This window comes from Vanellus vanellus (assembly GCF_965231255.1).
Source record: "Vanellus vanellus genome assembly, chromosome: 3".
Lineage (NCBI taxonomy): Eukaryota > Metazoa > Chordata > Aves > Charadriiformes > Charadriidae > Vanellus > Vanellus vanellus.
This window is the reverse complement of record NC_138907.1, coordinates 14669384-14692663: the sequence shown is the minus strand read 5'-3', so window position 1 is coordinate 14692663 and position 23280 is coordinate 14669384. Positions and strand designations below refer to the sequence as shown.

Genomic DNA, 23280 nt, shown 5'->3' with positions numbered 1-23280 from the left:
CGGACTACAAATCCCAGAGAGCGGCGGGCGTGGCTGTTGGAGCGGGGTTGCTGGGGCCGCCTTCCTGCCGCCAGGTACGGGGCTGGGGCTGAGAGGGACCGGGAGCCGGCGGAGCTGTGTCGGGGACCGGGCGGTGTGGGGGGACGGGCCCCTCCGTGAAGGTCGGGTGCGGGGTCCGGCACCGCCGCCCTCCCCAGTTGCTTTCGGCCGTGGGGCGGCCCTGAGGGGTCTGTGTGGGGGGCGGCCAGCCGTCCTCCCTTGGGGGTTTGGCGGGTCCCCGCTGGGGGCTGCCCTACGGTTCCTCGGCTTGCCGTAACCGCCGCCGGGTCTTCCCCCTCCATTCCGGCGGGGCTCCGCCGTTGCAGCCCGTTGAGGCTTTCGCCCCGGCTTTGGCCACGTTGATGGGCTCGGGGCTTCCCGCCTGGGCCTGCCCGGTGGGGTGAAGGCCGATACCGGTGAGTGCCGTCAGCCTGACCGGACTGTGCCCACTGAGCCCGGGGAAATGCTCTGCTCCTCCTCAGCTGTCACCTCGGGTGTCCCCGTTCCCCCCCCCCCCCCCAACCCCCCCCTCCGGCGGTGGCTGCCTCAGGCATGGCAGAAACAGGTTGACCAGAGGCTGAGACAAAACTACCAGTGTGGGGGAGAAAGGGTCAAGGAATATCCCTGGAGATCTGTAATGAAGCAGTGGTGGGATTTGGGAGACAAAGGTGAGGAAAGGGAGAAGAAGCCCCATCAGTAGGTGCAAAATCTCAGCTGGGCCATGGGTGAAAGCCAGCCAGCAGTGGCCAAACTGTTTGGGCAAAAATAAGGAGCCCTCCTTATTTTCATTATAAGTGTTCCCCTGTCCGCGGAGCGAGAGGGAATAAATTTCCGCTTGAGCAGTGTGGTCTGTGGTTCCCCTGTCGAACATGAGCTTCCAGATGGGTCTTGGTTAACAAGCTCGGGAGCTGTTCTAGCACCGTCCAGTTTGCTGGGGCCAGAATCGCGTGGCGAGTGTCCGAGCTGCTGTATGTGCAAGCTTGCAGTTTCACACCGCCTTAGCATAAATAGTCAAAGCATCAGATAAATGTCAAGCACGAGTGAAGAAAGCGGGTTGTTCTTGTGCTATCTCTGACAGTAAGTTGGATGTGCTTGAAATAGAACGGTCTATATGGACTGCTGTGAGCTGGCTGGGCTATTTTAAGTGTTACTAAACCTTGTGGCTGGCATCTTTTAAGAGACGGGACTGAGGCAGCCACACGGTAGGATTTGCTCTCCAGAGCCACTTTGCAGGGGCAGTAGGCTGCTGTGCATGGGGTGGTGCTGTAATTTTGGGGGTGACAGTGTGAGCCCCTGAAAATCCGGGCCACTTTCTGCTGGGTTTCTCCCCCTTGCTGTGGGAAGTGACTGCAACAAGGCTCATCTGAGCAGCTTTCAGAAATGGCTCTAGGTTTCTTTCTATGTGCTTAGAGGAATGAGGCAGCCCAGTGAGCTCTCTTTGTGCAAAGAAGTGTATCCAAGGATGTATATTTTTGTTCTAAGATTGTCATCTGGCTGCTGTACTTGGAGATGGTCAGTAGCTTTCTATCTCAAAAGAAATAGTCTTTTCATAGTCAATTGTAGGGATTGAAAATAGAAATTCTAAAGCAAACAGCACAAAAGGATGGAAAATCTAACTATAAAAACCATTATTATTTTTTTTTCCCCTCCATCTATGCCACTTTGCTCAAGTCACCGCAACGTTTAAGAAGGTAGGTTAGTGAGAAATTGAGTGTTTTTTTCTGGTGATTTCAGGCGGGTATATGCTGTGCTGGTAGAGTCTCATTAGGTGTAAGATGGGGCAGTTAGGATGAAGGTTGTTTCAGGAATTATGTGCGTCTTCAGACAACAGAACAGCCAGAGACTTGGGAGTGTTGTCTATAGGTGTCGTACTCGAAGAACGCAGAGCTGACTTAAAATCTGGTTGTTCCCTTGCTTAGCAGTGAAATGTCCCGGGTGAATTGCTGCGCTCCTGTTGCTGGATGTTGGTGCTGACGAAGATCAAGGGAGGTGTTGAAGGACGTCCATAGCTATTTCTCTGCTAACAGTCTTGTGAGCTTCCACTTGTGGTCAGGTGTCACGCCTGACTGCAGCAACAGAGCCAGTCTGCGGTCACTTCATGGCTGTTGTTGTGCCACTTATTCTGGAAGTGTGTACCTGGGCTTGTGGTGCTGTGCACAGTTGGTGGAGTGCTTCAGGCATTTCTGTGCGACCACAGCAGGTTGTTTTGAGCGCTTTTTAATTTTACCCTCCCTGTGCTTAGTGGCACAGGAACAACTTGTTGCTCTGCTCACTTAATTTCCAGCATCATCAGCATCAGGTACTTCAACAGTAGGTGAAATGTAACCTGATTTTTAGAAATGTTCGTATTCCTGGCAGTTAATGACAGGAGCCACCAGGGTTTCAACCCAAATTTCTCTGCATTTTGTGTGCTTGACACTAACTCTGGATAGATTATGCCAGACCAGGGAAATGAGGAGTTGTGAAGATTGCATGATTGCTGCCTGTGTGAGTGCAAAATGAAAAGAAAAGATCTATTGGTTTTTGGAGAGATGAAGTGGAGAGCTGATGTGTGCATCTGTGAAAGCAAGTGGTGGCTTCAACAGAAGCACATGTGCTTTTCTGGGAAGAGACCCCCAGTGTGTGTGTGTGCATGGCCAGGACGCTCAGTGCATCGCTTCTCCCAGCTGAGACTGGGGGAAGAGAGACAGCCAGAGCTTCCTGATCTAAGGTGAAAAGCCTATTGGAGAATGTGGAAGTGTGGTTTCATTGGTTTTGTTTCATCTAGAAAATCTCTTCTCTTACTGTTAAAGAAACTTGTGCTTGTTTTGATGGAGCTTTTTGGTCTCCTTGTAAGTATACAGCCATAGTTCCTGAGGGTGTTGGGGCACAATTCCAGCTGGATGTGCTAAATCAGTCAGAGGAGATTCCTCAGACCTTCAGCCAGCTTCTGCTGTGGACGCAGATGAACTGTGGAGGCTGCTCTAAAAGAGGTGCAGCTCTGGGAAGGAGAGGGGTGGCTCAGCAGGATCCATAAAAGGGACACATGCTGAGCTCAGTGTCTGCACGAATCCATGTAGAAGGCAACCCTCCTCTTGCCCTGCTGACTTTTGGCAGTAGCAATAACTTCTGTGACTTAAATGATTCAAGCTGATTTTTTTCTGTGGTGTGAAAGCCCTTCCTCTGATCCATGATGAACGTTAGTGTCACTAACCATCTCTTCAGTTTGTGGTGCAGAGTGAAAAGCACCTGGTTTGCCTGAGCTGGGATGTGTACCACCTCCTGCAGCCAGTGCCCTCCCGGTTTTCCGGTACAATTTGCCTCTTATCAATATTGCTGTGTTTTATAGCCTACATCCCTATTGCTGGTGTCCTAAATGTGAAATCACAGAATGTATTTTGCATAACTCAATGTTGTACAGTTGGGTGAAATTGTTAGTAAATTGTTTCATATTAGTTTTAGTGTTCCCCTCTGCCCCTGGCTGTGCCCTGTGTAATATTTAAAGAAAACTAAGGCACACTGCCTTATGCCAAGCGTTAGTAAGGCCTCCTATTAAAAAGTCCCCATAGAAATGAGGTTGGAAAGTGATGTATTTTTTTCCTCATTTATATAATGTAAATTATCATTGGAAATCAACACCTGAAATGGAACTTAACAGCATGCATAGCTGTAGGACAGAAAATAACTTTTTCTCAAAAAATGTGTTTAACTCATATTTGCAGACAGTGCAGGGAGGGGAACTGCAGGAGGAAAATTAACTTTGGTACAGAAGACTCCTGTAATGAAATTATTAAAAAAAAAAGGCAGCAGAGGAGAGGCTGGAGCTGGATACAGAAGGCATGGGGAGGAGTACAGGGCCCTCAGGAGACGGGGTTGTGGGGCTGTGCAGGGAGGAGAGCGGGATGGACCTGTGCATGGCCAAAAAGGGGAGAACAAGTGCTTGGTGAAGGCAGGAAGACACTGTGATGGTTTCGGGGTAGGGTCGTGACCAGTGGTAGAAGAGGAAGATGGAGTCTGGCTGGATGTTTTTGTCACAGTGTGGAGAAGAGCAGTCGGGTTTGGAAAAACCCTGGCAGCTTGTTAAATCCTGTGTTTTCCTTTGCCTTTTAATATATGATCCTGTAAGGATTGCTTCACGCTTCCAATTGTTTTCTTTTCATAAAGCGAGTGAGTGTTTCTGCATGCCCTGGGTCTGATGAGTGGCAGCAAGAGGCTGTGCTGGCTAAGCTGTGTTTGCTCTGAAGGGGTATCCCTGTCCCCAAACAAGCCGAAGTGCATCCAACCTCAATCCCATCACTCCTCCCCAGCCTCTGTGCAGCCACCTGCCTCCTGGAAAGGGCACATCTCTGGAAAAACCTTTCGCAGTATTGAAATTGTAGAAAAAAACATTGCAATGCTTGCTCTAACATCAGCCTCGTTTCTTACAGTTGTAACCAGCTGGACCTTGAGCTGCTGCCTCTCAGTCGCCCAGATTAAAGTCTTAGTATGTGCAGCCTTCCTTTCCTGTGTTCCTGTGACTAATCTTAATTATGAAACTGTTCAGGCAGGGTAGCCGGCTCCTGTTGGAGTGGAAGGACCAGCGTCATGTTCTGGCAGCAGCGTGCTCCTCGGCACGTGGCTGGAGTGAACTCCCAAGGGTGAAGATGAGTTTTTCCTAGCCTTTCTGGCAAATAAGGCAAGCAGCTTGGTATGATGCCTGCCTGCCACACCAGGCTGCTGTGCTTCTCTACCCCAGGAGGAACCAAGTGGAGAACTTGGAAGTACGATGTGTTCTCTTAATCTTCCAGGATCAGGTTCAGCCTGAAGGGTGTTGAAAATATTGACACTGGTGATAAAGTCCAGTTAAGCTCCTTGAGGAGTCTCTTACAGAATCACTTAACCAAGAAGCGATTTTTGAGGAAAACATTAGTTTGATATCTCCCCCCCCCCCCCCCCCCCAGTGATAACTCATGACTGAGGCAGGAAACAGATTTAGAAATGTGAAGCCTTCAAAATAGCCTGAAAGGTGACTTTGGTGGTCTCCATGGAAACTCATGTATTCTGTAGCTTTGTGGAGGATTTATACAAGAGCTGCAGCCTGGCTTTAAAACAAATACAGTAATTTAAAAAAAAAAAAAAAAAAAAAAAAAAAAAAAAAAAAAAAAAACAACAAAACCCAAACAACCAAACCACCCTCCCAAACCTGCTAGGTCTGAATTTGGGGTGGTCCCAGATATACAGTGAAGTGTGGCCTGTAGGGTGGGGGGGGGCTGTTCCTGGGCCTTTCTGGAGTAGCTCTGCTGGAGAAAAGCTTGATGTGACTTTCTGGGTTGCTGACTGCAATTTAGGTTACATTGGTTGTCGCAGGAAGCAGTGGCTTCACAGGAGGGATTCCTTGGTCTGCGCTCATCTGTTACAAGTAAGACTGCAGGATGCTCTCTATTCGGACTTTGCACGTGTCCTGTTGCTGTAACTTTCAGGTGCAGAGCATGCTCTGACTGCCAGTCCCTATTTTGGGAACAACTTGAAAAAGAAATGGCTTTAAAAAGAAATTACTCAAATTTTGCTGAGGTTTAGGAGTTCTGGAATGAGGTGACTGGTTTCTGGATATGTTTTTTGAACTGGCTGGAGCTGGAAGTCTGAGCTCTGCTCCATGCCAGGAGCTCCCTGCTAGGCTGCATCTCTGACTTTTTTCCCCAGGTGGGGATAAAATAGAATTGTGTAGGTGGGCCAGATGCTGCGGTGATCAGGCTGCTGATGGGCTGCAGGGGTACCTGGTTGCGAGCGGTGGTTCTGCTTGGCTGAAGGGCCGGGGGAGGCCAAGTGGAGCATGACACTGCCCTTTCTTGCTGCTCTCCAGCTACATCAGAAACTTTAAACAGGTGGAGAGTTCTCCTTGTGAAAACTCACTGCTTTGCAAAAAGAAAAGGCGCAGAGAAAATCTGTAGGAATTTTAGTCCTCATTCTAGGGCATTGCAAACTTCTTTGCATTCTGCAAATGCTAAAACTGTGTGGGGTGGGAGTGCGTTGACTGTGTCTTCCAAGAAGCTAGAACCAAGCAATAAGAAAGGATTTTCATTAGGCTGCCTGAAACACTGATATCTCTTCTAATGGTTGTTTTTCGGCTGGGGGAAAACTGTTAAAAGAATTGAACTGACACGCTTTTTCAGAAGCACCTGGGGAGGACTGTGCTCCAGATCCTTAGATCCAAAGGGGAATCTGCAAAAATCAGCTGCAGTGTCTTCTCTAAGAGCTGATCTAAGCCATCTGTTCAAAGTGTGAAGCATATCAGTTTCTTAACTGAGAGATCATGTTACAAAATTTTCATAGTTATGGCTGGATTTGCTATGGGAGAAAAAGGCCTTATTCTGATTATTAGGAAAGACCTTTCTACCCAGACTAGGGGGTTTCAGTTCTCCTGTGTTTAATTAAGTAGCCCTAGCGCTCAAATCAATGAGTCCAAATGCTAGTGTTGTAGTCCACCCCCCTACTGGGAATTCTGTTGCTTTATGTGGGTGTGGTTCTTTGGGTGTTGTGGTGGTGTGTTTTGTTTTTGTTTTTTTTTTAATATTTTCCTCTGCTGTTTTTCATGACTGGCTCGAAGAGCACGCTCTCTTCCCTCTGGCTCTGTTCTTTTCACCTTCACAATTGGCTCTTGCTGTGTGTTTTCATTCATGTGGACAAATTGTTCTGGCATGTACATGACCAGGGCATGGCCTGGTGCGCAGCACTCGGCTGCCTTTGCCAAAGGTGCTTGGCTTGGGCTGCCTATACAGCTGCCCTGAGGGCTTTTTTTTTTTTTGTAAGTGGGGGCATCTCTGCTTGTTCTTCCAAGCCTTGTTCCTGTTACAGTACCTGCCTTGTGTCTCCTTCCCAATGGGAGAGTAAAACCATCTCCAATTGGGAGGCAGATGAGTGAGGATAGAGCAACGCGACCTTTGTAGTTGGCATTCAAGGAAGGTAGGAATACCTGCAAGATGGATCACATTACTTCAGCATTCTGTCTCTGTTACAGAGCCAGGTGACATCGTGGTGGCCCAGGAAGCATGCGGCTGTGGCGCTGGGGACCCTGAAGACTGGCTCGCAGGGAGGAATGCTACGGTGGGCAGTGCACTTGGAAGGTGGGCCGCGGAGGGTGAACCACGCGGCCGTGGCTGTTGGGCACAAGGTCTATTCCTTCGGCGGATATTGTTCTGGAGAAGACTATGAGACTCTGCGGCAGATTGATGTCCATGTTTTTAATGCAGGTAAATGTGTCCTTGCAGTGCATGAAGGAGTGGGTTGCTGGACTCAGTTATTAAGTTTTCTTGACCACTGCTGCTCAACAATTTACTCTGTAACATGCTGTCTGACTTTAATTTCCAAAAAAGTTATCAGTTTAGATGGGAGCCTCTTCCATTGTGCAGCCCTGTATTTTCAGCTTCGGGGGCAGGGCACAGAGGGGCTGTAGTTCAGCAGACTGCTAGGATAAGGACTCCCTAGAAGTATCCACGTAGTCAATGGTTTGTTTTGTCCTTGTTTTCTGTGAACATTAACTCAACTAGGTGCAAAGAGGCGATGTTTAGCTGGCTCAGGCCCCCCATCTGGTTTTTAGCATGACCATGCTCAGCTGTCCCTAGCGTGGAAGGGGAAGGGTGGGAGCCGGTGCCCTCAGTTAAGTCTCCAGGTTTAGAGTCCTGAACTGTTTGCCTGTGGGGGCAGCTGACAACTGCTGCCAGCATGATGAAGTCAGTAGGGGCATGTGGCTAGGATGGAGGCCTTCCCCTTTTGGCAGCAGCTATCACGCAGATTCACAACGTGGCTTAGCAAAGCAGTGGGAGCTGGAGCCATTTGTGTAGCGTAGCCAGTATCTGTCAGGAGGCTGAATCTGGAGCCATGACTGTGCTGGGAGAGGCTGTATTTCTTGATTCAGTGCTCTTTGAACTGAAGAGGTTACTGAGCTGGTTCCATGAATAGGCAGGTGGCTGAAAACCTGCACAGATGCTTGGATGGGTCCAGCTGAAGAGAGATGAGAGCGGAGACCCAACGACCAGTTTTGCTGAATGCTCTCCTAACACACAGGTGGCATGTAGCTAGAACTAGTTTGTCTGTAAGACTGCAGTGAATTCACTCCTCTAAATCGGACTGTGGAGAAGACTGACTTGTGCAGTAGTGGATAAAGGCATGGGTTATACAGAGCTTCCAAGGTGACCTGCTCACAGTGCAGAGGGGAGTGTAGCTCAGGATCTTGTGAACAAAGGCATTCATCTCTATCCAGAGAGACTGGGCTCTCGCACTCAAGACAGTTGAACATTGTAGCTTGTAAAACGTGCGAGTAGAGCACTGCTTTTATGGTGGAAGCATAATTACTGTACCCAAAGGAATGCTCTCAAATTGTCTTCCCTTCTTACCACTCCCAAATATTAAAGAGTCATGATGCTGCAGTCACCATATGGGAGGTGACACTGGCTTCCCAAGCTCTTGCTCAGTTAGTGTTGCCAGATTGCAGTGCTAAAGCCGAGACACCAGATTTTGAATGGTTTCTTTCAATCTTCCAAAGAGAAAGACTGTATTTTAGGTGGGGAACATCCCTTCTAGCTTTACTTTAGCATTGGTTGTGCTTCCTTAGTGCCCTGTCTGCCTCTGGGGTAGATGCTCACCTTTTAAGATGCTGGACCCTTTCCCTTTGTTAGTATTTCAGGGGAACTGCAGGCTGTCTTCTGGTATATTTCATGTTATTTACGTGTTGAAAACAAAACTGGAGGCTGTATGTATGGTAGAGGGAGGGTGTCTGGGTGCTCTTATGTAATGGCCATGTAACACTCGCTGTGACTCTTGCACTGTCATTAAACCCTGTAATACCTGTTGACTGCTTTGGCTATTGCGGAATGTGACATACAGGCTGCCAGGAAGGAGAACCTGTAATCACAAGGAATTCCTATTAGTAACACAAGGTTAGCAGGGAGAACTCGGGTGTGGATGGGGGTAAAGGAGAGAGGCAGCTGTCTCATCTAAAGCTTAAAAAACAAAATAAAAGCAAACAAACCCTGTTGCTACAAAGCTGCTGTGCTAATTTACTTAAACTGTACTACTGCAAGTCCAAATGATGCCTTTAGGTGTGTTACCTTGCATGTTGCTGCAGTGAACTATTCCTGTGCTGCCCAGTCTTCCAGATTTGAGTCTCTTCAAAAATGTCATTAGCCTGAAGTAGTGTCTTCATTCGTTATAACTTCTGCACTTTTTCTTTTTCTTTTCTCTGTTTTTTTTTTTTTTTTTTGTCGGGTTTGTTTTTTTTTTTTTTGTGTGTGTGTGTGCTGTACCTTCACCTACAGTCTAGGATGAGCCAGAGTGGAAACCTCTTCAGTGATGTGGAATGAGCCTATTTCTGTCCAGAGTCCTCTGATCCTCCAGTGCTTCCTCTAGTCTCGCCTGTGACAGGGGCCTGTGGAAAACTATGTTTTTGTATTCCTTAACTGGTGACTACTCAGGGTCAGACTCGGCTTTGTCTTCCTTACTAGACTGCTTCTGCACCTTGTCATAGGGGGAAAAAAGAGCCATGCAAGATGGGTTGTGACCTGTGAGCATGTGTAGCAGGCTTAGCATTTGACATGGCCTCAAACTTGTGCTTTCAGTGTCTCTGCGCTGGATCAAGCTGCCTCCAGTGTGGACAAACAGTCGAGACCATGTGAGAGAGGTGCCCTACATGAGGTATGGGCACTCAGCAGTGCTCATAGATGACACCGTCTACATATGGGGTGGACGCAACGACACTGAGGGAGCCTGCAATGTGCTCTATGCCTTTGATGTCAGTAAGTTCCAGCTTCTCACTCTTCCTTATCACAACTGCTCTTGATGAGACCTTCTCTCTGCCCCACCACACTGCTCCCCAACTTGTTTTCCTGTCCTTCAGTCTCTTTACAAGGCAACATTCTGGAGGAAATGGTGCAAATGGGGAATTGGTGTTGCTGGCTATTTCAGCAGGTTTAGAAAGGGAGCAGGGTGGCCAGTGTCTGCACACTTGAGTCCCTGTAAAAGCCTTTGAACAGAGAAAAATTAAATCCAGTTTCACAATTAGACGGGCTCAATAATCTATCAGCTTTGTTTGCTCTCTCTGATAGTAAGTACAACTGAAGTGCTCTTTTGGTGTGATGTATTATTCCTTAACTGTGGCTGAAGGTTGCAGCAAGAAGTGGCTAGAGCTCTTGAGGATTGTTCCTCTCCAGGGTGGTCCTTCGTCCTGAAAGCATGAAGAAGAGTGAGGAATAAAACCCGGAAATAGGCAGGGACAGGATGGCAAAATAACGGAAGACATGAGTTAAGTTAGATAAACCTGAAAGAAACTCCTTGAGCTTTTCAATTGGCTTCTCCATAATGCTGCTGGAGCACCTGGAGAGAACAGGCACCGCCAGGAGCTGGGTGGACAGGAGTGTCAGGAAAGCAAGGGATTACATCTGGATTCTGGAGGGGAGTACATCTAAATACTGGCCAGTAACTGGCTTGCTGGACTTGCAGGGAAACTGCCTGCTCTGGTGGTTGGTCATGGGTTCCCTTCCTCGCCAGAAACGTCCCACATCTTGGAGCTGCTCTCTGGGCACAGGGTTTCTCCCTTCCCTTGACACATGCAGCTAGGAAGTCACCAGTAAACCTCTTCCTACTCAGAGGCCTTGTAGTGGAAGTTGCCTGGTCTCTGTGCCAACCCCAGTGCTTTATTATTAAGTGAAAATTAAGGGAAAGACCAGACTTCAGTCCTGGTCTGAACCCTCTGCAGCTGTCTGTACATGCCTGTCCCCTGCCAATCCTGGAAAGTGAGGCTGGAAGTTGCAGTCTTGTATCTGTGGTGTAAATTCCACTGTAGGAGTCACATCAGGCTGGATGAAGTCCTAAGTGCAATTTTGTCCCCTGGGGCACCAACCAGATCACAAGCTGAGGTCTTTTCCATCTCTAGTGTGATGTGTTGCACTTGAGTGAGCTCTTGCTGCTACCGTGTGACTGGGCTTGGAAGCAGCCCCATGAAGGAAAGGAACTAGATAGCCACTGTAGCTTTCTCGCTAGAGGCTGCCCAGGGATTCTGTTGACCTTGCAAGCCCCTTTGTCTGGTTCCAGCTGGAGCTGAGGTGGATAGCTGTGGCTGCAGGCCAAGTTCAGAGAAGTTATCCTCATGAAGAATGTTGCTTTGGCTCCAATATTACCTCTTCCTGAAATAAGCAGTGCTCTTGGCAGCTTGCGGCAGTTAGGGAGGGTGGTAGGAATGTCTCTTGCTGCCTTGGGGCTTATCTGTGCCTCTCTGGGCTCTTGGGACAGGTGCCTGTTTGTACTTGGCAGTGAGTCACTGGCTTGGCTCCATGTTGCCCTGGCATGGAGAACAACTCTGGCTGGATTTAAAGTCCTCCCCTAAATCAAGCCAACCCCTGGAGTGTGCAGGCTAAGGGGCTGAATCTGGCTGGTGCAGGTTCACAGGGAGGAGTGCAAAGGGAATCCTGAAGGGTGGAGAGTGAAGAAGGTTCCCCTTGAAGAGCGGATGAGAACGTAACAAGAGGAGCAGATAAGATAGGGAGAGCTGCGCTGCAGAGGTGGGGGTGTGCACATAGCTCTGTTGACATGATGAACTTGTGGTTAAGTGACTTCTGCCTGGATTTTGAGCGTGCTGTTTTTCCTCAGTCGGTTAGTCACCATCTCCACACCGTGAGGTCAGTTGAGCCACTTCGTTGCTTCGTTGTAATTGAAACTGTAAATGCAGAGTTGCAAAGCCTATTTGTGAGTCACTTACCAAGAGATTCAATAAAAATAACATTGCCTAAGTAGTGCTGTACTACTCACGCTTAAAATGTGAGCTGTTTGTCAGGTCAGGCAGAGTCAGCAGCCATGCCCAGGAGCTGAGAGCTCTCTCACCAAGCCCCTCTGTGGAGGCTCAGGCAGGTAGCCTTGCCTGAAGAAGCTTGCAGCCTCTCCAGAGAAGCAGGTGCTGTGTGTGGAAAAAGTGAAGGATTTTGTCTTAGAAATGAAAAACAGTAGTAAAGAGCTATCCCGTCCCAGCATCTACTGTATTTTCTTAGCGTTGCCTCCTGTCTTGTTTCAGACACGCACAAATGGTTCACGCCAAAGGTGTCTGGAATGGTCCCAGGAGCAAGAGATGGGCACTCGGCTTGTGTCCTGGCAAAGAGCATGTTTATCTTTGGAGGCTATGAACAGCTGGTGAGTAGTCTCTGTAACTCTTACTTGGCAATCCCTTAGGAAAGAGGGTGTTCCTACACAGGACATTGGTAGAGACGGGATACAGGTGCGTATTTGTATCTGTAGTTGCTTTCATTTTATGACTTGGCAAAGTTATGGCATTAATTACCTGGGTTATGCTCATTGTTTTGCAGGGAAGATGGTTGGGAAAGTAGGCCTAAAAAAAGGTAGACTCTTTTTTTTTTTTTCCCCCAAACATGTAGATATACAGAGGTAAAAATATATATAATTTTATATATAATTTTTTTCTGGCTCATTTCTCAGCCAGTTTTAGATAGATAAATACATAACATTTTTAATAAATATGTATTGAACTACATTTATTTTAATTTGGCTGAGAAATGAGCTGGAAAAATCACTTTCCAATGTCTGCAGTGTTGCTGTGAGGTTTTGTCCTAATCTGGTGCATGTTCCCTGTATTCTGTACCTGCTCTCACATCTTGCTGATCCCCTCCAGCAAATGCTTGCTTGCCCTTCCATTAAGAATACCTTGAGCCAAAGGTCATCCTGCACTAGCTGTCAGTGTGTCTAATACTCCTTTGAGCAAATCCTTATGCTCTAATCTTAAGTGGGTAAATATCACTTCGGCGTATTACCAGGCTCCAGAAAACTTGTGCAAAGTCACATCTTTTTATTTGGAAGAAAGCTGGGGCTCTGTTACAGCAGTCCCTGTGTTATTCCCCCTCTTCTGAAGACAGTGGCATGCCAAATCCATGATCTTGATTACAGCAGCAGGAGCAGTTCAAATGTGACTTGTTTTTAACCAAGACCAAACAAATCTGTAGCTGTCGCACTGCTGTCTCCCCTGCCTGGTGGAGCAGGAGTCTGTGCTGTTTGCGTGAATGCAGGCTCTTCCAGGCAGCTAGCTGCAGATGAGTTTTGTGGGATCCTCAGAACCCCAAGTGTATTTGCTCCTGCATGTTTAGCTTCCAAAGTAATCTTGGCTTCTACCTCTCATCAGGTGGCCTTAGCAAAACCAATTTGACTGTCCTGTTAGTGCCCCTTTCTTCTGTCACTGCATGGAGTGGAGGTAGGGTTCTGCTGTGAATGTCAGCAGGACAGCCTTAGGGGGAGGGAGTGAGCACCGTATAAATAGGAAAGCTGCGGGGAGAGACAGAACACCTATGAGAAGAAGTGGGCTTTACCTCCCTCTTGTTAAGTGATAAGCATGCTGCCTACCATGACCTTTTGGAGCAAGCACCATGTCTCTTAAGAAGTACTGACCCCAAAGGGACGCTCCAGGTCTGTAGGATGCTGTCCTGGGACCAGATGTGACTAGGCTTCTCAGTCCCTTTGTGACCAGGCTGCTCTCTTCTGTCTTCCAGGCTGACTGCTTTTCAAACGATATCCATAAATTGGACACCACAAACATGATGTGGACCTTAATCTCTGCCAAGGTCAGTGTCTGCTTTTCACTCTGGTTTGTGGAGGAGGTCTCGTATCTGTTACTCTCTGAGGTAGCTGCCCATACTTGTCTCACAGCTTCTGTCTGCTGTGGCTGGGATCTGCAGGAGGGGAAGTTCTCCTGGAGAAGGCAGTCACCCCAATTTCCCCATAAAGATGTGTAATCTCCCTGGGTAATCTGCATTCTTTCTCTTGTTCTTTTTTACTCTGTCCTTGCAGGGTACACCAGCTCGCTGGAGAGACTTCCATTCAGCTACCATCATTGGAACAAAGATGTATGTATTTGGTGGCAGAGCTGATCGTTTTGGGCCATTTCACTCCAACAATGAGATCTACTGCAACCGCATTAAAGTATTTGATACAGAAACAAACTCCTGGCTGGACTCCCCTCCAACTCCAGTGCTCCCAGAAGGCCGGCGGAGCCATTCAGCATGTGAGTGTGGGTCTGCTGAGAGGGGAGGACAGTGGGAGGAAATTCCTGCCTGCCTCAAAAGGAGTGTCTGGTCTGCTGGGTGGAGATGTGGGTTAGCAGGGGGATCACAGAGCTTGGCTTCTGTGGAAAGTTGCTGCCCACTGAAAAGCCTTGCGTGTAGCCGTGCACGTGAAGGTGATGTAAGCGAAGGCGGATGACCAGCACCACTTTTCTTTGCGTTTGACGTTGGGACGGGGACCTGCTGGGCTCTGCCTTGGGTGGCACGCTGATGTCTATGCTTATTCCCCACAGTCAGCTACAATGGGGAGCTGTACGTATTTGGTGGCTACAATGCACGCCTGAACAGACACTTCCATGACCTTTGGAAATTCAATCCAGGTATTTATGCTTTTGACTTCTTGCAGTGATAGCGCTCAAGGCCCTCAGGTGTGTGAGCGCTCAGATAAGCGTACTCTCCAAGGACTAGAAGCTGGCTTGGGGGGAAATGGCTCTTCTGACAGCATTCACAGGAACTTGCTACTGTGCCTGGGACCCCTGTTCCTCCTTGGATTGTCTCCAAATTTCAGTTAGAAAGTGGAAAAGGAAGTATTGCTGAAAGACACAGCTAATCAAAGGATGGCCGGCAAAACTTTGTCTTGTTCTTAAATATGCAGAAGTGCTGGCAGAAATAAAGCTATGGGGAAGCAATGGAGTTAGGGGAGTGAGAGACCGTAGCTGGAGAAACAGCTCAACTTGAGCTGCAGGATTACCATACCACACTCTTGGTACCAAATCAAACTGTGCAGCAGAAGGGGTGGTTCTTCAGCTGGTACCCTGAATATCAGTCAACTGTGAGCTGTTTTGGGGTCCTCAGGCACTTTTTGCAGTCCATTAGACTGATTTTGTTTGCTAATTGCTTTATGTAGTAAAGTTACCTAAAGAGCAGCCAACTTGCTGCTACCCAAGTGATCTACAAGCTAGTGTGAGAGCTCCTGAAGGTTTCCGTGCTGTGCATTAGTGACTAATCACCCCCCAGCATCCTTGCCACAGAGAGCAGCAAGGACAAAGGCTGCTGTCTTCTCCACCTCGTTCAGTTTCCCCATGCTCCCCTCCTGCAACCAAGCTGTCCTGGCAGTCTCCGCTCTGCGAGGATGCTCTGCATTCACAGTGGCTGCCAGCAGATGGAGCTGGTTCCTGGGTCTCCCTCCAGATCTGGACCGCAGCAGGGTGCTGGAGAAGGGGGGCTGCCTGCTCCCGGAGCTCTGCCCTGCACGGCTCCCTGGGATGTCCGACCTGCTGCCGTGGCAGCCTGTGGGTCCTGGCGCTCAGCCTTTGCAAGCAAAAGGCCTCCGACCTGCAGCTCCCGTCTCAGCAGGCTGAGCTTCAGGGCTGTGCCTGGCATCTAAGCAACACTTCAGTTACAGCTTCATAGAAGTGCATCGTTTTCCTGCTAGCGTGAAGAGAAAGTCGATGGGGAGGGTGGATGTTGGCTAGTTGGTGTCTATGGGGCAGTGGGCCTCTGTCTTTGCTGTGATTTGTTTAAATCCATGACCTGCCTATACCCGGATCTTGGCCAGGCTCTTGTGACAAGCTGGTGCACTCTTCTCTGCCCCTTAGTTTCTCTTTCTTGGAGGAAGATTGAGCCCAAGGGAAAAGGCCCATGTCCTCGACGCCGGCAGTGCTGCTGCAGAGTCGGGGACAAAATCATTCTCTTTGGAGGCACCAGGTGAGTTGTGTGGGGTGGCTCTGTGAGAGGGTTTGCCATTCCCTGCAGCACAGTGTCCCTCAGTGCTCTGCCCCATATGGTAGACAGATGCACTTTAGAGGCACATGGCAACTGTCCTTCTACCTGACAAGTGTAAGAAATGTAGATCAGAGCTCCTCTGGAAAAAGGCCAAGGGGGAGATTGAAGATGTCATGTAAGCTTGTAAAGCATCTGGTGACAAGCTGCCTTGTAGAAGCAGAGGCAGCAGTATGTAACATGCTGTTCAGAAGTGGTTGTGCAGTGGTCAAGCTTTACATGAAAGAAGTGATGGGGAGGAGACCCCGCTATCAGGACACGTATCCTAGTCTGCTGTGCTGTAGCAGACCTCAGACTGACTCGTTCTCCCCTACGTGCTACCCTACTTCTCCCACCAGAGTTTGTTTCTTTCATTGGCAAGTGTGGTGTCTGCCAAGGTGCAGTGGGATGTCAGCTCGGCTGGGACCTGTTTGAGGAGCCCGTACACACAAGGCAACATTCCTTTCTGTGCCAGTGTTCCTTAGCAAAGTTTCCATTCACAAAAGGGACCTGGTGTTAAGGATTTAGCTGTCAAACACTGGAAGTGATACTGTCAGGGTGCAGGGCAGCTGGCTGTGGCCAAGAGCCGTAACAGCTGCTAAAAGAAAGGAAATGGCCCATCACCAGGACACGCTCTATGCTGTCTAGAATGACAAATTGCAGCTCTGAAGCACAGGCCTGTTTGCCAGCATCTACCTTGCAGAGACATCTGAAATGCTTTCAGCCCTCTACATGGTTTGGAAAGGTTTGGGGCTTTCTCTGGGATCCCGGCAGTGGTTTTTTTTGGGCATACTTCTGAAGACAGGTTGGGGTGGAGGACAAGGCAGGGCAGGTTCTGCTGATGGGCTGACCATACCAGTGTGTGATGGCATGAAGGGCCTTCACACACCCAGCACTCTTGGGGCCTGTGGTTAGTTGTAGAATGTCCATGTGGGTGTGAGGGACTGCTTAGTTTGGGTGAGGTATGCAGAGTCGCTGAGTTTATCCAGTCTCCTTGACAGATACTGGGTGCTGCTCTGTACAGTAGAAGGCTTGGTAGGGCTTGATGGCAGTTTTGGATGCTCTCGGATGCTGTGGTGTGGATTAGTGTTTCTTGCAGCAGCTGAACTCTGATGTTAAACCTAGGCACTCCTAGGAAAAGCTAGCAAATCGCAACAAATTTGGCACCAGCCTTTTGGAGTTTGGTTCACCTCTGTCAGGCAACGCCTTGTGTTCTCCAGTGAACAACTTCAGTATTCAACTTGTTCCTTAATCCAGGCTCAGCCCCAGTGCGGACCAGTTCATCAGCACTAGTTTGGGATAGGAAGAGCTGCTGGTAGCCAGGAATGCAGCCTGCTTGGACCATAGGGAGGGTCTTGCAGGCTGGGGAAGCGGGGAGATGGGGAGGGGGGTCGCGACTGTGCTAGTTTCCTGTAGCAGCTATCAAGTGTATTCTGGAGCTGCCTGGCGAGATAAGTTTTCCAGGAAGTCGTTGTAATGGAGAACTCCCTGTGGTCTGCCTCCTGACCCATACTCCCCTGGCCGGCAAGGGGGAGGGGGAGCACACAGTGCAGGGGATCTGGCAGGGCTCCTTGGAGGATGAGCCGGCAGGCTCAGCTTGATAGGCAGCAGCGCTGGGGGACGGGTGGCAAAACCCCCTTATGTCCTGCCTTCCCTTACAGGATTCACGTACACTGTAGACTGTTCAAGAGGTACTTCTGCAGGGACCCTGCTCCTGTGGCATCCAAATGCTTAGTTTCTGTTGTAGTCCTGCCCAGATCCTGGTCTTTTCGCCCCAGCTGTGGTCTCTCACTGTGGCCAGCAGCAATCCTGTCACTTGTGTCCCATTTAAGTGACCAGAAAGTCATGTAGTGCTAAGCTCGGTGTTCCCCTTAGCTGTGTCACAGTTGTGGCCCCGGTCTGGTTTTCTCCCAAACCCACCAGCACTTAAGCATGTGGAGACCATCCACAAGGGAGAACGAGGGGGAGAGGTAATGCTATAAAACAGTTTAGCCGAACAGATGCCTATCCAGGTTTGGCTTGAGGTGGTGTTTTCCCTGATAAGGCTTAGAAATGCCTGACTCTGGTGAGGGAGCTCTCCCTCGCTCTCAGTGGGTGCTTGGTACAAGGCCCAAGAGCATTTGCCAACATGCTGAGTTGTGCAGCTGGAAGGAGCAGTTTTGAGAGGCTCTGGCTGGCAAAGGGGTGCCCTGCACTTCCTGCTGTCTGGGAGTTGCAGCTCTCCTGGTCTTGAACTCCAGGCTTTCCCTAGCTGCTTGCAGTTTGGTAATTAAGACCACAGCCGTGGTGCCTGCTGGCTTTCCTTTGAAAGATAAGGGATGGTCTAGGGTTTCCTGTGACGTGGATGTGAGATTAGATTGTGGCGTGGTGAGCACACAGGGGTAGAATTAAAGGGGCTCTTGCCTGTATCCGGGCAGATGGGACCCATCAGCAACAGGTCTTCTCTGCCAGCAGTGAGCTGTGCCTTGCAGTTTGTGCTGGGCTCATGGGAACCTGGGGGGTGCAGGTCCTGTCTCATATCCTGTGAGATGTGAAGCTTAGTGGATCATAGGTGGGGAAGCAAGAGGCACTGGAGTGAGAAGTCACTTGATGAGGTCCCAGCTAAGCAGTGAGGACAGGATAAATTGCCTTGTCGCAAACCACAGCAGGACTCAAAACACCTTTCCTTTCTTTCAAATTCTCCAAACAACCATCAGCCACGGGAGTGATTTCCCCTGGTCCAAGCACTACTGTTCTAGCACAGGCTGGTCTCTCTGTGATAGGGGATGCAATAACCAGTCTCTTGGGAGCTTTGGCTGTTCTATCAAGACTGCAGAGGCAGGAAACCGTAGGTGAAGCTGTCTGTTCCTGAGAAATGCCCGAAGTCATAGCTCCTCACTAGTATTCCAGGACTAGCATCAGATGGTAGTGTCTGCAAAATGGGATTGGTTTAAAATGACTGCTGCACTGATCAGTGCCTGACACATTCTCAGTTATGGTCTTCTGAAATGCCGTCCCCGTTTTGGCATGACCAGGGAGCTGTGGCTGGAGCCCACAGTGATTCCTGAGTCAGACTGAGAAATATCTGTGCTTGCTCTGCCATGCAGATGTTTTGTGGATGCTATCTCTACACTTCTCTTACAACATCTCAATGGCTGTGCTGAAAAATTGCAGTAGATCTTAACTACGTGAGAACCGGAGTGATGAACAGCATGTGGCTGGGCACAATCTGTTTCAAACCTTGTGCTGTTGTGCTTGGCACACAACTTCAGCTCATGCAGCAGAACCCAAAAGCAGTCCAGCTGCTGGCCTAGTCAGAGGAATGCGAGCTAATAAAATAGTTTCCTGACTGCAGATTGCTAACCTGTGGGCTTTTGCTGGAGAGTTTTTGCTAATGCAGCAGCTACATATGGCTATCATGGACAGAGAGGGAAGGAGCTGCCCCTAAGCCAGGTGAAGACCTCAGCATCTGCTTCAGGTGCTTATTCTCTGCTGGTGCCTTTGCTCCTCTAGAAAAAGTTGAACTTCTGCAAAGCACCTTCCGTATTATCCTCAGAGAAAGCAGCTTGGTGTATCGCGCTCCGGCCCACTGCAGTGCTGGTGCAGTGTGTTACAGTGCATGCCGCCCCTGTCCCCAGCAGCATCAGTGCTCCTGAGAGCTTACAGCCAGGAGAGTCTAGCTCACAGGTTTTCCATAGCATGACTCATGAGTAACATGTGGTGTGTGGCAGCCTGCAGATGTTTCATGCAGCCATAGGGAGCTAGAGCTGAGGTGGGCAGGGAGAGCACAGTGGTGTTGCCTGCAGCATATGGCTCCTTTTGGTGTTTCTCCAGGCTGCAGAAAACTTGTATAGCAAGTAGCTATACAAGTGGCTGAGTTTGCCACTATCTCTGGAGATGATTATGGCTCCCATAATCTGCAGTCCTGCAGCACAACTAGAGCGCCTTGCAAAAAAGTCCTCTTGGGTCTCCAAGTTATCTCACCTACTTCACTGGGAACACCAGCACAGCTTTTTGGACTTTGTACTGTGCCAGTGTGTGGTGTCTTGATTTTTTCCTAGATCAGTTGCCTATCCTGCATGAAGTTCTCACAAATTCTTGCACTTCCCATTGCATCCTTCGCGTTGTCCATGAGGTGAAGCTGGCCTGAGGACTGTAAACAGACACAGTGTGGGCTGTGTCACGCTGCCCCATGTGGTGTTTGGGGCCAGGTAGGGTTGGGCTGATCCCTGCCTGCTCGGGCAGTTTGATCTGTATGTGTTTCCTAACATGTTACTAGGGCAGCCTTCCATGATACAGCATTGCTGTGAAGCTCGTTAGTCTTCAGCATGTGCTGGGTTTCTCTAGGGGATGCCAGCCTGTCTGTCCCTGCCTGCTGTGGAGCAGCCCGTGGGGCCTGTTTATCACACAGAGCAGGACAGATGCTTGTGCAAGCATGCCTGCTTTCAGGAGCTGCTGCAACATCCCTTCTCCAGCCTGCTCAGAGTCATCCTCAGCCTGGCCCCGAGGCTCAGCTTTGCCTCTCTGAGCAGAGCTCTTTGGAGGGTTGGATCCACTGAAACTGCTGAGCAAATACAGCCTTGAAACAAGCCTCAACTCTGGAGGCAACTGTTTGCCAATGCCCTCCTCATGCCCTGAGGCTGGGTGCCACAGTTCTGGGGGAGGCCCCAGAGTTGCTCGGTTGTTGGAGAACATGTCGGGAAGTACCTGGGGAAGGAGGAGTGTGAAACCACCCAGAGGCTGGTCAATGTATGAGAAGGGAAAAGGGATGTTCCCTGCAGAGTGGGACCTGTGTTTGGAGGTGCAGCAAAGTAACAGAGGTAGGTGAGGTGAGGGGGAAGCTCGCAGCTGGAGTCATTGTGGTAGTGTGTGAGAAGGAGGCAGCTCCCTGATTCCCTGCTATGGCTTGCAGAGGAGATGGTGTCTGTTTCTTCCCCCTGTCTCTGTGCAGCTCTGCTTACTCTGCAAGGAGCTGGGAGAGTGATGGCTTTGGGTGCTGCTGAGGGAAGCAGAGGGACAGGAGGGATCAGAGGGCCCCTGCATGGGGCAGGCAGGCCAGGAACAGTCCTGGGCTTGCTCAGGCCTTGGGAAGCCCAAAGGACTGTAACTGGTGTACAAGTGTTTTGGCACTGACTGATAAACTTTGCTTGGATTCTACAGCCCGTCTCCAGAGGAGGGAATGGGTGATGAATTTGACCTGATGGATCACTCGGATCTCTACATCCTCGACTTCAGTACGTGAGCATTCCCTGCCCAGCTTGCACCTCTCACCACAAAGTGCCCTGTGAACAGGCCCTGCTGTTAAGCACCATACCATGCCCTACCTGGCTCTAAATGCCTGCTTCTAGGAGCCAGACGGCCATCTCTGGCTGGTGTACGTGGCTTAAGGCAGACCAGCCAGAGATGCAGCTGTGCTTGCAGGCCTGAGCTGGGCTCATGGCTCTTCGTGCACTCCTTCACACAGACTTCTCATGGGAGCACAGAAAACTGCTCCAGCTGTCCCTGGTGTGCACCCTGCCTTGTCCCTCAGAGGGATGGCAGGGGTGCTCTGCCCTGTTTCCTATGATGCTGATTGCACTATGCCTGCACGCCCCATAATGTCCAGATGAGGACTGCTGTGGCTAACTGCCCTCTTTCCACAGGTCCCAGTCTAAAGACGCTGTGTAAGCTGGCAGTGATTCAGTACAGCCTGGACCAGTCCTGCCTTCCCCACGACATCAGGTACTGTGTGCCTTGCTGGGAGGTCACGCCATGGGTGCTCCCTGTCCTTGGGGTGCTCCAGGCCTGGCTGAGGGCTGCCTGGGGCCCTCCTCAGCACCATGCAGCTTTGGGGCAAGCTGGGCTGGAGACCACAGTTGGGGCTGGTGTGCAGCAGAGCTGCTCCAGCCCTGGGCCCTGTGTTTGTGCTTTCTCTCAGTGTATCCTATTGGTGTGTTACAGATGGGAGCTCTCGGCCATGACAACAAACAGCACCATCAGCCGCCCCATCGTCTCCTCCCAGGGCTGATGCCAGCTCATCCCTCTACCACCCTGCCCTTGCCCCTCCACACACTGACCTCTTGCTCCACTGCCTGCATGAGTTTTTAGCCCTTTCAAGCAAGGAACATGTGAGCTCAGTCTGTCTTGCCCCAGCCAGGCCTTCCTCTGCTGTTGTCACACTTTGGGCAGCACAAGTGTGCAGGCAGAGTGGGCCGCCAGGGAAGAAAAGAAATCGACTCGCCCCAGCAGTACAACTGTGAACCCCCCTCCTTGCTGACGGCTCCAGCATCTCCTGCCTTCCTTCCCTTTGCCTGAGGAGCTGCAGCTATGCTGGCCTGGTTCCCAGCCACTTTCCAAGGGCCTGAATCAACTCTTACCACCAGCCATGGCCTTAGGTTTGGCCTCGGGCTATGAACTATTCCTGTGCTGCCTTGAGAGAGCAGGAACCTCCATGCCTGCACCTGCAAGCGCTGACCAGCTTCCTGGCACCAGATGGCAGGCCCCAGCCCCAAGCTGAGCCTGATGTGGGGGCCTGGGCCCAGCTGGACCCTCTGCCCAGCTCCCATTGTAAAACAGCAGCTGGGGAGAGTTTTATAAACACTGAGGCAGACATGGCTTCTGCTGATCTGTGTGTCCTAACAGGTGAACTGCAGGGAGAGAAGGTGTGGGAGGAGAGAGACCAAACCAGGTGCTTTCCCTACACAGCTGTGGGCCACCAGTGGCTTGTGGCAGCTGTGGCTGGTATGAGCCGCAGCCCTGGCTGGGGTGGGAGAAGGGGAGCTGGTCCCCCACAGCAGTGCTGCCCTGGCGTGTCTCCTTCCTGCATGGGGCTGTGCTTCCCTGCGAGAGGGCAGGGAGGAAGACTCTGCATGTCTCCTCAGCTGCACTGCCTCGGGAAGGTGGGTGCAGACACAAAACTGGGGTGTGGGTGCCCCACAGCTCCCTGCCCCAGGGACGGAGGTGGAGGGATGCCTGGGGCAGCCTTCTGGAGGGGCACAGAGTGCTGTGCCCAAGCCCCTTCCCGTGGAGGTGAGGTGTCAGATGTGAAGAGGAGCTCCGGTGGCAACTGCAGTGAAGCCAAGGCAGGGAAAGCTAGGGAAGTGCTATGGGTGTTCCCTGGGATGACAGGGCAGCAGAGAGATGGTGGTGGCTGCATGCCAGGAACGGGTGGCAGAAGGCCCAGGCCATCTCCTTTGCCCTGAGGGCTGGCATGTAGCCAGGGTCAAGTGCTGCTTGTCCAGCCACATGGGGTTGCAGTGGTGCCTGGGCTCCTCAGCCTGTGAGAGGTGGCCAATACGGGTGCAACGGAGCAGCCTGGAGTGGCATGAGAGAAGCGAAAAACCCCATGGCAAGAGAACAGAAGGCACCACAATTGTGACAAGAGCTTGTTCTTCATGTACTGGCAGCACCTCGCTGTGGTGGGTGATGAGCATTAATGGCAGGGCTGGGGCCTGAAGGGAGCCAGGCTGTGCTGACAGCACATCTGGCTCAGGGAGAGCACCTGCAGTCTGGGCTTCCC

General features: G+C 50.5%; 1 protein-coding gene across 1 annotated transcript; it reads left to right on the top strand.

Annotated features, from left to right (window-relative positions):
* The first annotated feature begins 32 nt into the window (after positions 1 to 32).
* Positions 33 to 22376, top strand: KLHDC3 (kelch domain containing 3). Its single transcript, XM_082481758.1, has 11 exons — positions 33 to 74; positions 7013 to 7244; positions 9609 to 9785; positions 12053 to 12168; positions 13533 to 13604; positions 13831 to 14044; positions 14336 to 14422; positions 15641 to 15749; positions 20943 to 21016; positions 21425 to 21503; positions 21723 to 22376. Exons 2-11 carry the CDS (start codon positions 7091 to 7093, stop codon positions 21787 to 21789), a joined length of 1149 nt encoding a protein of 382 aa, XP_082337884.1. The 5' UTR covers positions 33 to 74; positions 7013 to 7090; the 3' UTR covers positions 21790 to 22376.
* Positions 22377 to 23280: the final 904 nt, after the last annotated feature.

Excerpts from the sequence above, each read along its gene's own strand:
- KLHDC3 (XM_082481758.1), top strand. The coding sequence starts at position 7,091 with ATGCTACGGTGGGCAGTGCACTTGGAAGGTGGGCCGCGGAGGGTGAAC. Across the intron at positions 12,169-13,532 it reads TTGGAGGCTATGAACAGCTG|GCTGACTGCTTTTCAAACGA; the intron begins GTGAGTAGTCTC and ends TCTGTCTTCCAG. Across the intron at positions 15,750-20,942 it reads ATTCTCTTTGGAGGCACCAG|CCCGTCTCCAGAGGAGGGAA; the intron begins GTGAGTTGTGTG and ends TGGATTCTACAG.